This window comes from Liolophura sinensis, chromosome 7 (genome assembly GCF_032854445.1).
Source record: "Liolophura sinensis isolate JHLJ2023 chromosome 7, CUHK_Ljap_v2, whole genome shotgun sequence".
NCBI classification, from domain to species: domain Eukaryota; kingdom Metazoa; phylum Mollusca; class Polyplacophora; order Chitonida; family Chitonidae; genus Liolophura; species Liolophura sinensis.
Window position 1 is genome coordinate 13935368 of NC_088301.1, and position 16045 is coordinate 13951412.

Genomic DNA, 16045 nt, shown 5'->3' on the forward strand with positions numbered 1-16045 from the left:
GTCATTTACCCAAACATGGTAAAAAAACATTTCTGAACATAAAAAATTTTCAAGATATTTTGTGTACACAACAAATTTAAGTCTCAAGTCTTGGTGTAACAATTTAAATCAAGGAACCAAACCGTGGCTACATGGTGTAGCCTACATAAAAGTCTCAAGCTCTATAAGATGTTTCACTGTCACCGCCCACATTTTTTTTGTAAATGGGTCGATCAAAGCAGTGAGGTAGAAAATGGGTATGTAAATTGGGTAAACTTGATGTTAACAACAAGGAACAATGAGGTAATAAAACCAGCTGAAGCATGCTTTAAATTTTTTTTTTAAAAAGCTGACAGAAGAAAAAGAGTTACAAAATCTGACATTATTCCAATGAACAAGCTGCCAGTAATTTGGAGGGAAGGTATGGTTTTATACAGAAGAAATTGAAGCGACTTTCGGGACAATGGACGTCGCAACATATCCTTTGGAGGCCACTGAATCTGCCATCAGTGGCAGTCCGACTGACGAATGGAACGCACACCATGAGTGCTAAATGTGCATGGTTAAAATGATTGAAGAAATGTTAAGAAAAGGTTTTTCAGCATTCGTGACCTGAACAGAAAACCTTTTCTTCCTAACCAAAGGCTATACAGCGTTCATGCGTAAGTAAGCAGATCAATTGAGTGATGGCATGATACCATTTTTGGTTTTCATGGCGACCAACAGGTTTGAGTACGTAGACTCGTTGGGTGGAATTCATCATTTTTTTTTGACATGATATACAGGGGCTTTGCACATAAAGTTTTAGTCTCAAAATAAGTTTTAAGTAACTTTCTGCAAGTTATGACAGAATTCTGTTGTGGTTTTTTCTTTAAAGGTTTGTCGGACAGACTAGTTACATTGCTTGATAGCGGGTTGTTAGATAGACGGATAAGCATGCATGCCATGAAATAACAATCTTGATAATGTCTTTATAAGGTCAGGAGACCAGCTAAGCAATCTGATTATTTTTTTATTTATTTATCTGATTGCTGCTCTACACCGTACTCACTTATTCACTTATACAATGGCAGCAAGAGAAATTTAATATTAGCAATAAAAATCTATGTTGATTTTTCTGACCACTGGGTACAATATAGAGATGAAAGCCGATTCTTTAGACATTTATGAATAAACGAAAGGCAAGCAGAAACAAAAACCACTAGAAATGAAATGTACAAAAAAATTTACACTTCAATGTGATGTTTGTGTGAACAATGTGATGTGAACACAATTTACCTTTCATTAGTATTTCTGTGAATGTAATGAGCTTTATGCGTGATGATAACACACTAAATAGTATACAGTGCGAAGATATTTTCAACTATTTTCATCAGCACAAGCTCTGTATAGCTAAAACAAACCTAATCTATCAAAAACAGTAAAACCACAAAATAAAATCTAACCACTTCAGTATTTATTTATTTATTTTTTTTCATGATTAAAAACAACACCACCAGTTTGTGACTTTGATACTCCAGACTCAAATAGTTAAAATATTTCTGGAAAATGAGAATTAAACAGGACAAAAGTCTCCTCAGCAAGGGAAGGTGATTTAATATCAGCAGATAAAATTCAGCAAAGCAATAACTAAAATGTCGTAAGTATCACCGTCATTCATTTTGTTTGTTTTTCTAGCAGGGAATGCTACAAAAACACAGATTTCGTCCACAGGTAGCAAGTCTGTCAATCCAAAACAGATCTACCTATTTGTCTGATTGTTGTTTGTGTTGCACTTGTGAATATTTCACTTTTAATATGGCTGCCAGCATTATTTTGGGAGGAAACCGGACAGAGTTTTGGGGAACCCCACGACCACCCACAGGCTGCTGCCAGAAGAGAATGTACACATGATCTAATTTTAAGCACTTGATTTTGATTGATGTATAGGCAATAGATCCACGCAATCAATGGCATGCAGGTATTCAACACGAGCCAATGTTTTGGGGCTGTAAATCTTAGCTGAAGTATGCAAGTTAAATACCAAAAAAAAGGAAGCTTTTATCAATAATCAGTGTGGGGTGGATTGAGTCATATTGTAATTTTATAACATTCAACTGTCATCAACAAACTGTAAACAAAGAATTCACTTGTAAACAAGTTGGATTCGCCAAGGTCCTGAGTTTATGCTATTTCCCTACCTGAATTTCACGAACAGTTCCAGGACTTTGTGGCCAATTAGCTGAATATTAAAGAGGCTTTTTCAAGGACTTTGGGTCTAATTAACTGCATATTCTAGGGCTTTTCAAGACCTATATGGCAGCTCTGAGCAAAGAAGTTAGACTTTATATACCTCGGTCTTACACTTCTTCTGGGATAGGACCTTTGACAAAGCCTTATATTCTATTTAGTAAAGAACAGTTTGTCATTTCTTTGTTGGGGATATATGAACTAGCTGATTTCCAATCGGACCAAAAAATAAAATTTTGACAGTTGTCATACCATGGATACTGCAACAGCAAAACTCAAGTTGAAGTGTAAGAAAACAATATTAAACTGAGCTGTCAAAATGCCTGACTTTCTCAAGGGCTTTCTCAGGGCTAATTTCTCAAGGACTTTTTCAAGGTTAATTTCTCAAAGACTTTTTCAAGTTAAATTCTCAACGACTTTTTCAAGGTTAATTTCTCAAAATTTTCAATGGCTTCAAGGGTTTTTAAACATCTCAATCTGCTTTCCAGAAACAGTGTTCACATATATTTATTATGAAAAAACAAACAAACCTAAATGTAAATCAAAAAAAGCAAAAATATGGTATGGCACTAAACAGTTATCTCAGTCAGACAATGTGGTTCTTATCTATACACTGCACTGAATTATGAATGAGAAAAAAACTTGCAATCTACTATGAAAGACCAATTATCACACCACAAAGAAGTATAAAACACATACATAATCATCTCACAAAAACAAGCACTGTAAGACACCAATGCAGCAAGATAGACAAGCATTGTTTGAGTGCGTTGACAGGCTTCTTGTACATGTAAGCAATGACCTGATTTAAGATTTACCTCCCCTTGACCTGATTCATTTACATTATTACCTCCCTTAGTTCTCACCACTCTACCTGTGTTAAAATATTAAAGTCATGTCAGCACTAGAATTGCCCAAGTTTGACAATGGAATGTCCATGGCAACTGTATCTGAGGCCAGCCAGTTTTCCGTCAGATCCATGCCTCCGCAGTATTTATCTCTCTCGGCGATGTCGGTGAAGTCTCGTATGCTGGTTAAAATATGGACGAAGTTAATCTCGAGGAATAGTCATAAATCTGGGAATCGGTTGGGGTCTTCCCGGAAGCTACGCGGGATGAGGAACATGGCCGCCGGCAGATCGTCCTTCCACTCAAACTCATTAAACGTCACCTTTGCTGTTACTGTTGGGAAGACTGGAATTTCTATGAAAACACACACACAGTTTACTCCAGAAATTTTGTCAAACAACTCGAGACAAAAGACACAAGCACATCAACAATAATAACACAGATCAATTACTGGAACAAGTCAATCTAGAATCAGTAACAACCTTTTCAGTTTTCAGTGTTAACTGTAATTCTTCAACCTTTTCAGATGTTTGCAAAGGTGTTTATTCAAGCATATTCTGATGACAATATTCTGTGCTGATTGATAAAATTATATGTTTTATGAAGTCATGAAATTGGTCAACAAAACCAATGTAGTTTTCTCTCTGAAAGCAAATGACAAAAGTGTACAAATCACACTGAAAGTTGCTCCTTCATGTCTGAAAAGGTTGAGGAATTAGAGTATTAATACGTGGAAATCACACAATGTACTGAAAGTGAAAAATTATGAAATTCAACACATTTGTCTGAGCACAAGTGAATCTTGCTGCTGTATCTCTGAAAATCTCTTCACGGTCAATCAATCAATCAATTAATCTTCAGAAGTCCTAACAGGTAAATTGTAAATGATACAAAGCAGAATAAATGTCCAATTTAGTATTTGAAAATGTTGCCTTTTGACAGGTTTCTTTTGCTAGACATGTCATGAAAGTTACTTCATGAAGGACTATTGGTTAGAATGCTAGCGTAACACAATAACAAAGGAGCTTCTCACCAATGCAGTCGTTGAGAGCTCAAATCCAGTTGTCGTCGTTCAAGTGAAATATTCCTGAGTACGGCATCAAACTCCAATCAAATACATAAAGAAATAAATTTTGGAAGATTTGTAAGTAAAAAACATTCAAACACAGAGCCATGTGGACTAAAACACCCTGGTCATGATCCCTAAAAATTCAACCATAGCAAAACAAAATCTCAGTGAGCTTACCTATTTTTACAGGAAAGCCTGGAGGAAGCTTAGAGGTCATGAACTCCCTCAGCTTCTGGAATTGCTTAAACGGTGATATAACCTCCAAGACATCCAATAACCTGAAACAGAATGTACGCTTTTAAAAAAGGCAATATCTACGGCTCAGGATGCATATTCCTGTGCCTTTTAAGATAATTCTGCATCCCCTGAGGGCCGTTTTTCGAAGGGGTCGTAATGTGATCTTAGCTTAATCACCATGATGATGCATATTGATGGCATGTCGCCTTGGTATTTGAAACCAGCATAACATTACGAGAAACCGTCCACAGTTCAGTACAACAAAGCAACAACTAGGGAAACATGCCTTCGAAGTGTACATTAATTACCTAAAGCAAATCAGTCTCACTCCATCATTCTGCAATCCAGTAACGGTTTTTGTGATGCATACACTTCAGCATTCATACATGGGAAACCGTACATCTTGTTTGAAATTGAGACAGGCACACTTAAGACTAACAGCACGGTGATGAAGTCACTGTTGCAAGTCAATCTGGAAGGCTATTTTGGTTATACGTACAAAATTATAGACTGAATTCTGCACAAATCAACCTTACTGGGTGCATCTGTACTAGCCAATGCAGAATTTTGAAATAATTTTCCTATGTATAAAATGGCATAAATTTAAAGCACATAACATCAAATGACCTTTTAACAAATAACAACTAATGAGTTTCGTAACTTATGCCAATGGATTATTACCTGTATCGGAAGAAGAATTTCCTGTGTCTAGATGTTGAATTTAGAGAAAATTTGGGGTTAGCACAAAAACAATACATTCAGTTTGTATACTACATAAAATCCTGTACTCACGCTTCTACTGTCATTGGGAATTCTGTGCTCTGCAAAAAAAAAAAAAAAATATTAATAATTTTGAAACTCAAACATAACTTACATAAGCATAAAAATTACAAACACTATCAGGTTTTCAGTAAATGATGTTCGTTCACACATTCTCGTTTTGAGCTGGTGTTACAAGCAGACTGGTGAAGAATTAAGAATTAACAGGCAGCTCTGACACTGAAGGAGGGTTGGGTTAGCTAAAAACACAAGCTGTGCATAAGAATGAAAACAAGGGAAGTTATCCAATGCTCAAATCCTTGATCTGGAAGTTTTTACCGGTGATCATACTGAGCTTAAAATGAAATACAAAATATACAATGAGTTTAGTATAAACGAACCACATTTCAGGTATGTACATTAAGAAACAAAGAAAGACAAGAGCACCAATTGTAAGCTCACCATTGCTACTGTGGCTTTGAAGGTTTTGGAGTTTTCTTTTGAGACAGGCATCCTCCCCAGGCAGGGTGAGTGACCCGGCCGTGAAATGATATACTCTCTCCAGGACACCCTGGGGGGAGGGGGTGGCGTCAGTGCACGACGTCGCTCAATCTACAGACATAACAAACACAGTGCTCAGTTACACAGACCATCTTATTCTCTCTCCACAAAGTTGTATAGTAATACATTCTGAATTTTCTCTGCTTTCTCATGGCATAACAAATACAAGATACCTGATATCTGACTAACCTCTACAGGAAATCAGGCTGATCCTATCAGCTGAGGAAAAGTGACACTTGCTGTTTTGAATGCTTGAATTACCTAAGAAAAATTACCATATTTTGCAAGCGGATGTATCATTTAAAGAACTACTCCAATGTCAAGACCTGAATATCTTAAAAGTAGGGTTAAATGATAAAAATGACCACCTGAATTGCTTTCCAAAATTGTAAAAACATTGCATTGTATTTTCTGTCAGGTGACGGTGTGACAGCATGCAAGAACACTTGGCATCATATTTTCACACGTGCATGACAACATTCCAGCATTACTGCCTTCCTCAATGTCACATCTGTCTGTTTCATCATCACATAAGGAATATTATCCCACAAAATCAGGAAAATTTTCTGTAAACTGCTGAAAATTTTGTTTTTTTGAGGACATTTATACGAGTTAATAGTGTTATTTATCGTAAATCTTTTAGAACCAAGATGATAGCTCTTGTTCCATATGTTATCCATCTTATCATTTTAATATTTCCGCCTAGTATCTCTTGTGCCTAAAGTAACACATTAAAGTTAAAGTTAACTTTTAGGATAGTTTACATACTTAACAATGATTCAAAATAAATTCCTGCTACAACAAAATCAAGTGTCATTTAAACATCCCCCATCAAAAATGGATTCATCAATGTATCTTTAATACCTTAATTCCTCAACCGTTCGCATGTGAAAGAGCAACTGTCAGTGCAATTCATTCACATTTTTGATTTGATTTTGGGGACAAAACTTCCTTGGCTGGATTGACCAGCTTCAGGGTTTCACAAAAAGTATAATTTTATCAGTCAAAATAGGACAATACCTGAGGAATATACTTGAATAAACACCCTGCCACCATGAGAAAAAAATCGAAGAATTACATTACTGTGGTATTCATAATGTCAACGCTCATAGAATGAATGCACTTACATCACAGTTGTCGACAAGCGCTCCTTTACTTAAGTTTTCCATTAAAGCTTTGTTTTTCTGAAGATCTTCAGGAGATAAATGTTCCCTTCTGTAAAAAAAAAACAAAGCAAAATATAATCAGCAACCAATCTTGACAAGATGAATGCTGTACCAGATATGTGATATCCCCTTAATGACCATCAATTCTGCCCATGACAAACTTGATCATTTTCCCTGATTCTAAGAGGTCTATTGTTTTCAGGTTTGCTTGGAAAATGGGATGATATTCTACCACCAAAAATAATATTTTGTGACATTTATTTGCCTCTAAATTTGTACTTTTGAGGGCGAAATTTTAGGTCATTTGGGGCATATGGTTAAAAATCGAAATTATCAAGCTTTTTTTAGGTAACAGGGACAGGCTAAGTGAGCATTAATTTTGGAGATTTGGACAGTTTTCAGGAAAATTTTCCAGAAACAAACAGCTCACCTTTTTCTTGATTCCAATATCAACCCATTTACTGCATAAAAGTCAGCTTGGAAATCTCCAACCATTTCCTGTAAAAGAAAAGATATTGAACAAAATATGATTAAAGCCTCCATAGGGTTGTACAACGGGCTCATACTAGAATAATTGTATCTTCAAAAGGGTTAAAACAACAGATAACTTGATGATAGCTATGCCTGTATAGGTCTGCCAGCAACTCCGGCCATCGTTTGATGTTATGTTCACTCCCTACAGTTTTAATACACAAAAACAGAACAGCAATAGCAATAAGTTTTATCTTCTCTGAATATCAATTTCTTAGCCTCATCATCCGTGAACATCTTCCTCTTACAGTTTTATCCTCCCTGAACAGCCAGCCACTCTGAGCACGAGAAAAGGTAATATTTTTGGTGGACATCTGAGCTGCCATGATATCACTGGACATAAGAATGTCAACCTCATCTTCCAACTCCGCCTCGGACTCCTGCATCAACAATATCAACAACTTTAGCTTGACCTGGCTGTTTCTATGACAATCCAACATTAGCATTATTGTAATCATGAGTGCAATTGAAAACCAATCTTAGACTTGGCTACCAAAGAGGTCCCCTGTAGAGGACAGATGAATGCAAAACTTCAGCTTATTACATCTACTACTCTTTCAGAAAACCACCTCTAACATTTACCTGAACACTGCTTCAGATACAAAATACACAGTCATGAATTTTGTAAATTAGGGTCACTAATATGTACACTGTGCCTCAACAACGGAACATTCTCCTTGTACTCTACAGGCATGCAAAACCTGAGCTCAATACATGAAGTACTTTCAAGATATCACTCCAATCATTCATTTTAACATTGTTGTCCATGTTATTGGATGCCAGTGCCAACACCCTGGGTCTGACATAAGCCACATCTTTACTTTGTGGCTAAAAAGAAGAAATTATGAACACATTGCCAAGAAATTTTCTCCCACTTTTCTTCAATAGAATAACTTATTGACCCATATCTGGTTTTTTGAAGTACAAAATTGTGAAATGTCAACTTTTTAATCTTCTTGCACTGAAGATGTTTGACACAAAAATTAAGAAAAGAAAACCCATTGATTTTTCTTACTTCTTACCTCATATCGTATTCGCTGAAATACATGAAGTTTGTTGTCTAAAACTGTCAGAGACTGTGAAGGTTTTGCGTCACCATTAAATACAAATGTTATATCCCCTCGTTCCCAATGCATACCATTGAAATCCAGGACAGTAGTGTCAAGTCTGTGAAACCACAACAATACTTTCATCAGACTACATATTTTCCTTTGAAAATGTGCAAGTACAACATTTTAAATACATGTATAGGAGACATGTTTACTTGGTACTTCACTGGTCTCGTTTAAAGGGGTTTGAAAATATACTGGTTGTGATTATCTTTTATCAAGGTTCATCAACAATATATATCAAATTCAAATATACACACATTAAATTTTTAGATTCAAGGTTGAGTTAAAACTATTAAAAAAATGAATTAAAGCATAAGAACAGAAAATCAAATGATACCAATGGTGGCATTTTCTAAAACTGCAGACACCTACTATTTGTGGAAAAATTGAGAAAATTCACAATGACTGACATTACAAAACAAAGAATCCCATGAATGACACCTGACACATTTGTCATCCCGGAGATTAACAAAGACAGAATTCCATGCCAAGATTTACAAAATATGCAAATTTAAAAAAAAGTAAAATTAATTTACAGCCATACGCCACAGTGGCGATAAAACTATGATATGTACTACACTTTTACATTTTTTTTCTTCTGTCAATAGCTTACCTTATACAAGAACCTTTTTTATGTATTCTGCAAATATCTGAGGGTAACATTCTGGACACAATGGGAACTGAAAAGTGACACAAGAAAAGATACATTTCAATATCGGTCCTTAGATGAAACTTTAGTGTAGAAAATAGCACTGTCAAACATGACAAACATTTTAATATATGAAGATGTCTGATTGCGTCCATTTTGTTGAGAGCTCACTGTAGCCGTCTTGGAGCAAGCAACGATCAAATTACATGAAGATGCACAACACACAAGTAAAGGTGCAAAAACGTACACCTTTGGAATTTTCTGTTGGCTAGGCTATTTGGGGATTGGATTTGACATTATTTGAAACATTGCAATAAGATGATGTTTCAGTATAGTCACAGTTCCAAAGGTAATATTTTCTGCCTTTTTCAAGCTTAATGTTGAGAACAACAGACAGGTTACTGACAGACTACTACTTTCAGTTAGTCGTTAGTCTCCCTTTGTGCGCTCTCCTGATTTGAAGGCAGAACAGGTTCCATGTGGTAATCTTATTGAACCAAAGTGGCTGACTGAGCAACCGAAACATTTATCGTCAATATCACAGCAGTGCCACACACATTAAGGGGAGCTAACTATAAACACAGTAACCCAGGAAGTCCCAAGAGAACCTTTCAAAATACTTGTGTGACGTGACAAGGTGAACCTGAGGAAACATTCTAGGTATCACAGGCCAAAAAAGCTCTAAAATGAAGGCTAAAACTATAGGCTTATGCATTCTAGCTATTATGCTTGAGCACGTTGGGCCATTAGTGCTGCATGCACAACCCCCGCGTGCATTAGGTCATCGGTCTAGGACACACAGATCCTAAAAATAGAAATTTTGACAAGATGCAGGAACAGGAGCTGTCGGTGATGTATCAAATACACAAGAGTTTGGTGAGCGTGTAGATTGGTTTGTTTGGTGCTTTGATTATCTATTACCATCAATATAGGAGATTAAAAAGGCTTTCTTTATTTCACTTTTTCTAAGTCTGAGGGGGAGTTTTCGGTAGCTTTTCCGGGAGATTGGGTTCGTTTACCGGGCGCAAAACGGCCCTAATGGAAACCCTGCATGTATTCAAAACAAATCTTCATTGACAAGGAACTTCTGCAGGACAACATAGTTCACGATATCTTACCCCAGCTCTGGAAGTCCCATCGCAATTCTAAGTAGAAATCTCCCAGATCTTTGAGCGCCTGTATGAGGGCTGGTCTTCTGTCTTCTAAAGCATCTCTTGATTGTGACTTTAACTTCTTAAGTAATGACATTACTACAAACAAAAGGCATAACATTATATATGAATGAATGAATGAATGATTATGCATGTATCTCTAAACCAGTGAAAATACTTGCTCGAGTGAGACTTGAACTCATGATTTATGTTGTCTTGAGATTTCCATGCTGTAAATTTGCGATTAGTTTCCAATACCATCCCTTTAACTATGTGTACATGTATGCTTTCACTGACAGATGGCTAGGCTTACTTGTTTGCCTGTCCCCATAGCTGATAGCCTCGGCCAAAGGTGTCCATCCTTGTAAGTTCTTCACCTTCACTGGAGCACCATGAGCCAGCAACAGATGCACACATTCTGAAATCAGGCATTATAGCAGAGTTCAGACAGCCATACCCACAGCAACAGGCCTGCTCTGAATTACCTCCCTTGATACATGACACCTACTATGACCAGTAATAGAATATTTTTTGAGTCGTGAAAGTATGAGAAGTGGGACCTTGCCTATTAAAGCATGCGGTGCATGTATGTGGGTTATGTCACGACAGAGACAAATATTTTCTGGGCAACAGAACGTGAAAATTCATGACATCTACCTTTAAGAGTCACAGAAATGTTGAGGGATCTTAAATGAAGTCTATGTTTTTCAGCTTGAGAGTTCCCCAAAGCTTTGGATTGTATTTAATTAGGGCCAGGATTTTTAATTTACCTCCAAATGGATTAAAAAAAAACACATAACATGTATCCTGGACTTCCAAAATCAGGTAACAAAATTAAACTCTGTATTAAAGTTGCCGCTTTAACTCAGAAACTTGCCATTAGTCAATTTCTGAGGTCCCACCTAACCACAGCTTATTCCTAAAAACGCACCTTTTAAACAGGATAGCAAAAGCAAGTCAAGGGAAACTATTTTAATAAAACATATGTTCTACATTAAAACAGCGTTTTAAGCTGAACACATGTACATGCAGAAGGGCATATGTTTATGAATACTAGTTTTTCATTGTTCGTTCATATACATGTACTTGTCACAGTTACAGTAAAAACAGGATTCCTGATATAGCCATACTGAAAATATATACACAAATGACCAACACCACTGTCAAGTAAAATAATCTGAGCCAAGGCAACTGCCACTTATAATACTAAATCAGCCAATTCAGATACTTGATATTTGTTGACACTGCCATTTTACCTGACATGTTCACTCATCAAGCAGTTTTAAAGAGAACACATTTGGTTGGCGTTTTTATTACTGGTGTGTTGATACGTCAATTGTGTTTTGGTATTCAGCAGAGAAGAGTTCTAACTTTAATAATATATAAAAATACAACAGTAAAGCATTCAAATATCTAAGCATACTATGACAACAAATCCGGTCGGAGGTGGGAAGGTCTGCTATCAACCTGCGGATGGTCGTGGGTTTCCCCCCGGGCTGTGCCCGGTTTCCACGCACCATAATGCTGGCCGCCGTCGTATAAGTGAAATATTCTTGAGTACGGCGTAAAACACCAATCAAATAAATAAATAAATAAATATGACAACAAAAATGACAGAATGATTTATAATGATTGATACCGTATTTAAGAATTTTTCACGCCTGTGATGGCAGTCAATTTCATTGGTAGAGGAAACTAGAGTACTGGGAGTGAACCACTGGTCTACAGCAAGTACATTTAACTGATTGCCTCTTCCAACGCACGATGCATAAACTTTCAGCACGGGAGCAGTATCATTGTGTAAGTCATATTCTCTAATTGGTTGGAAGGCAGCTGATGTGTGATCTTAAATGATCTCTCTGTTGAACTTGAACCACTAAATGTGTGAACAGCCGTAGGAGTCAGTGCAGTCAACTGCTTTATGTCATGCAGACCACAACAACAGTGAAGGTAGGGGAGTCTTGAAAATAAACTGTCGACTGATGGGACTGTACCAGTACATGGAGCGTAATAAATGTCTCCCCACAAACCCATCCATATGTAAAACTAAAAACAGTGCCCTTTTTTTTTTTCTTTTTTTTTTAACAGACACCAACCTTTGTGACCAAGCATCACAGCCAGATGTAAAGGTGTGTTACCTGTACAAAAACAAGATAAAAATGTGTATTAGCACACAAAAAACATATATAACTCCAAGGATAATTCAAAATAGAAACCCGGACATGGTCAATCTTGTCCTTATCAATTTATTTATTTGATTGGTGTTTTACACCACACTCAAGAACATACTCCTTACAGCACATGCAGTGCTCTCTAACTTTCACTTAACATCACTGCCACAAAGAGACAAGCTTGACGTTGCCTGTGAGACAAAGATAGGCTTGTTTAGACTTTGCCTCATTACTTGTGTCCTCCCACGGTCCAATTTAATCAGCATTCATCAATAATTAAAATTGTTTTAGGTTTTTGTTAGAATCATGTCATGCACACTCTAGATGAAGATGATGCCTGTGTATAAAGTATTATTAGAGACAAAGGTTGAGATGGATCGTTTGTGTTTTCTGGCATCATTTCTGCCTCATCATCGTGACTCTAGTGACCTCAGCGTTGTTCAAGATTTCTGTACTAAATTTGTTATTTTCAGTAATGATGTAAAGCGAAAGGAAGAGAGCAACATATGCACTGTAAAGAGTATAACTCAAGAACATTTCACTTATATGTATATGACAGCAGCAAGCATTTTGGTAAGAGGAATGAAAATCAAATTTTCAGAGGTGTAAGACTTTATTATATATAATAGTGATTTATTTTATGTAATAAATTGGTTTTCATAAAACATTTCCCATGTGATGTGGCATATAGGCAAAACATTTTCAGGTACTTGTATATGAATGAACATAAGGCTCTCTTATTAACATATCCTTCAGCTTCAAAGAGGTACCTTTCCCCAAGGCTCTGCCCAGTTTCCTCCCACCATAATGTTGGCCGCCGTCCTCGTACAAGTGAAATATTCTTGAATACAGCGCAAAACACTGATCAAATAAATAAATAAATCTGATGAAGTATCAAAGCTCACTAGCATATTGTCAGTTAATTGTGAGATTTCTTCAACCATTTAGCATACAAAGTTACTACAAAGATTACCTTCAAACTCATTTTCTTCTATAGTTTTGATCATACCACATGTGAAACTATAGCTGTAGTTGTTGTTTCAATATCTGAGTTTCGTAATAATACATTGTATGTGCTATCTTCAATGTACGTATTTTATTTCTACACTTTTCCAATGTGGAGTTATGCCTTCATCATTCATGGCTTTTGCATGGATAATTAGATTCAGTTAGATGAACTCCATGCCTGTAATAATGCAGAATTTGTTGTGGCTACCATACTTATGTTGTCAGGACTATGCCTAGAGCTATTTTTGTTACGGAAAATTATTATCGCTCAAACGAATCAAGGTGTATTAAAACTAACAAGTAAAATGAACAAACATACAATGGATTAACAATAAAAACCTTAGTTTCCATGCAAAATACTTTCATTCAAAGAGTTAAATGCTCTCAAAATGCATCATTTTGAGTTGAATTCTATAAAATCTCTTTGTGCACAATCACAGCTTTACTTTACACACAACTTATGTGGCAAGTTTCTTACACACTTATTATGACACCGAGTCCATTTATATCTGTTACAAGCAAAAAAAAAATTGTTGCTTATGAAATCAAAGTTAATTTACAATTCATAGAAACCCACCAATAATGTTCAGTTTGTCTTGTGTTCATTGTGATTAACTACCTCAAAACCTTTAAAAAAGGGAATGATGTACAATCAAAGCTCTGATACTAGTAGTTACAATGAATCTTGACGCTGCTGACATAGTGCAATACTGAATAACAAAATAACACACATAATCAATCTAATAGAGCTTAACTAACATATGTTAAAACATAAAAAAGTTAGGTTAATTAAACGCTGGAATGCTGACAAAAAGTTAAATATAGCAATGTATGCAGATCTGGGGCTGCATGTATACCAATCTAGCCATGCGCCTATTTATAGATAAGCCAATGAACATATTCTTATGTAGTCCTTCTTAAATCTGAATTGACCAAGTTAAGCTTGGTGTAAATTTGACATCTGAATTTTGTTGATATTGCCATACATTTTGACTGGTGTACAAATTACTCTGTCAAACCTTGGACTAATACAACTGTAATATTATGGTCCCAAGTTAGCCTCAGGTGGCTACTTCAACTCTTCTTTATACTGGGCTGGTGGAGTATCATAGCCACAGGGGGAACCAGTGGTAAACCATACAGTGATTCACGCCATGTCCCACAAGTCCTTTCTAAACATGCCTGCAGTCCAAAAGTGGTGTCAACTTCGCTCTTACCTCTCAGTTCGCCCACACACGCAACATCCCAAGTATATTCCATTCGGTAATGGCACACCAGCCCCTTATCCACAAGATGGTAGACAATTTCTATACAAGCGGCCGTTATGCTCGTCTTTTCAGATTCAACGTGCGTGGGCCATCTAGAAATGGTAACTTTTTCAAGGCCCATAACTGTGGAGAAGGCAAAATGGCTGCTGCTTTAGCGATGACCAAGTGGAATATGTGTGAGATGTAGCATGTCCAGGTGAGCTGAGAAGTAAGAGCCAAAGTTGACACCAATTTTGAATTGCAGCCATTGTTAAGAAAGTATTTATTTCTTTGACTGGTATTTTACACCATACTCAAGAATATTTCATTTATACGACAACGGCCAGCATTATGGTGGGAGGGAACCGGGCAAACCCACGACCATTTGCAGGCTGCTGGAAAACCTTCCCACGAACTGCAGGAGAGGAAGCCAGGATGAACTGGACTTCGACAAACAGCAAACGCATTGGTGAGAGGCTCCCGAGTCATTACGCTGCGCTAGCGTGCTAACCAACTGAGTCACGGAGGCCCCCTTGTTTAGAAAGTACTAATCGGACATGGCGTGAATCGGCCCATGGCTTACCACTGGTTCAACTGCTGGATACGATACTCTGGCAGCCCAACACAGAGAAAGGAGTTGAGGTAGCCACCTGGGACTAGTCCCAGGTATAACTAGAAGTGCAACTGTCGGCCTATCGACTACTGTGGCTTGGCTAGACAGTACTCAATCAAGTGTATGTCACTAACAATGATTCCCTTGTCACTTCAGGCTTTCTGCAAAAGTGAACACAGATAAGAGAGTAGACAAAACCAAAAGTGCAAAGGAGCGTATTTAGGACTGTCATCTGAGAACTGGTCCTTAGTGTGGTTGTGTTGACGAATTAATTCCGAAACCTTCTCCACACAATGTAACAAAAGCGTTTTCTGAAGATCTGTTTTCACGATTTCCTTCTATTGCTATTTCAGCAGCAACTCACCATGTGAATCCTTCTGGCTAACATCATGTGTTCGCAGCAACTGGGAAACTTTCCGAATGTCTCCATTAAAAACGCTTTCGTGGAGAGGAAATTGGTCCGCCATTTTTGTTTGGACCAAATAGTGTACATAAAGGTACGAGTGTGCACATGAATGAAGAATGAGGCTCCCGAGGAGTGGTCCTAACTAAGAAACACAGCAATAGTGGCATGGTTAAAATAAAAAGCAACAAAGTTAATTCACATCGAATAATCTTTATTCACAATGTGAGTCGTACATTTTATTTAAATTTGTAATAAACTTTCGCATTAAACGGCTGTTAGCCATAATTAGGTAGAGGTCGATTTTTAACA

At 37.0% G+C, this 16045-nt stretch overlaps 1 protein-coding gene across 1 annotated transcript; it reads right to left on the reverse strand.

The window, feature by feature from the left end:
• Window positions 1-993: 993 nt before the first annotated feature.
• On the reverse strand, window positions 994-15798 carry LOC135470245 (ankyrin repeat domain-containing protein 13C-A-like). The gene is made up of 13 exons (XM_064749064.1): window positions 15695-15798; window positions 12388-12429; window positions 10605-10709; window positions 10259-10390; window positions 9105-9171; window positions 8402-8546; window positions 7628-7759; window positions 7279-7346; window positions 6810-6897; window positions 5584-5733; window positions 5155-5183; window positions 4303-4403; window positions 994-3410 (listed from the first exon to the last, which is right to left on the reverse strand). The coding sequence occupies exons 1-13, from the start codon at window positions 15795-15797 to the stop codon at window positions 3277-3279; spliced, it is 1296 nt and encodes a 431-aa protein (XP_064605134.1). The 5' UTR covers window position 15798; the 3' UTR covers window positions 994-3276.
• Window positions 15799-16045: the final 247 nt, after the last annotated feature.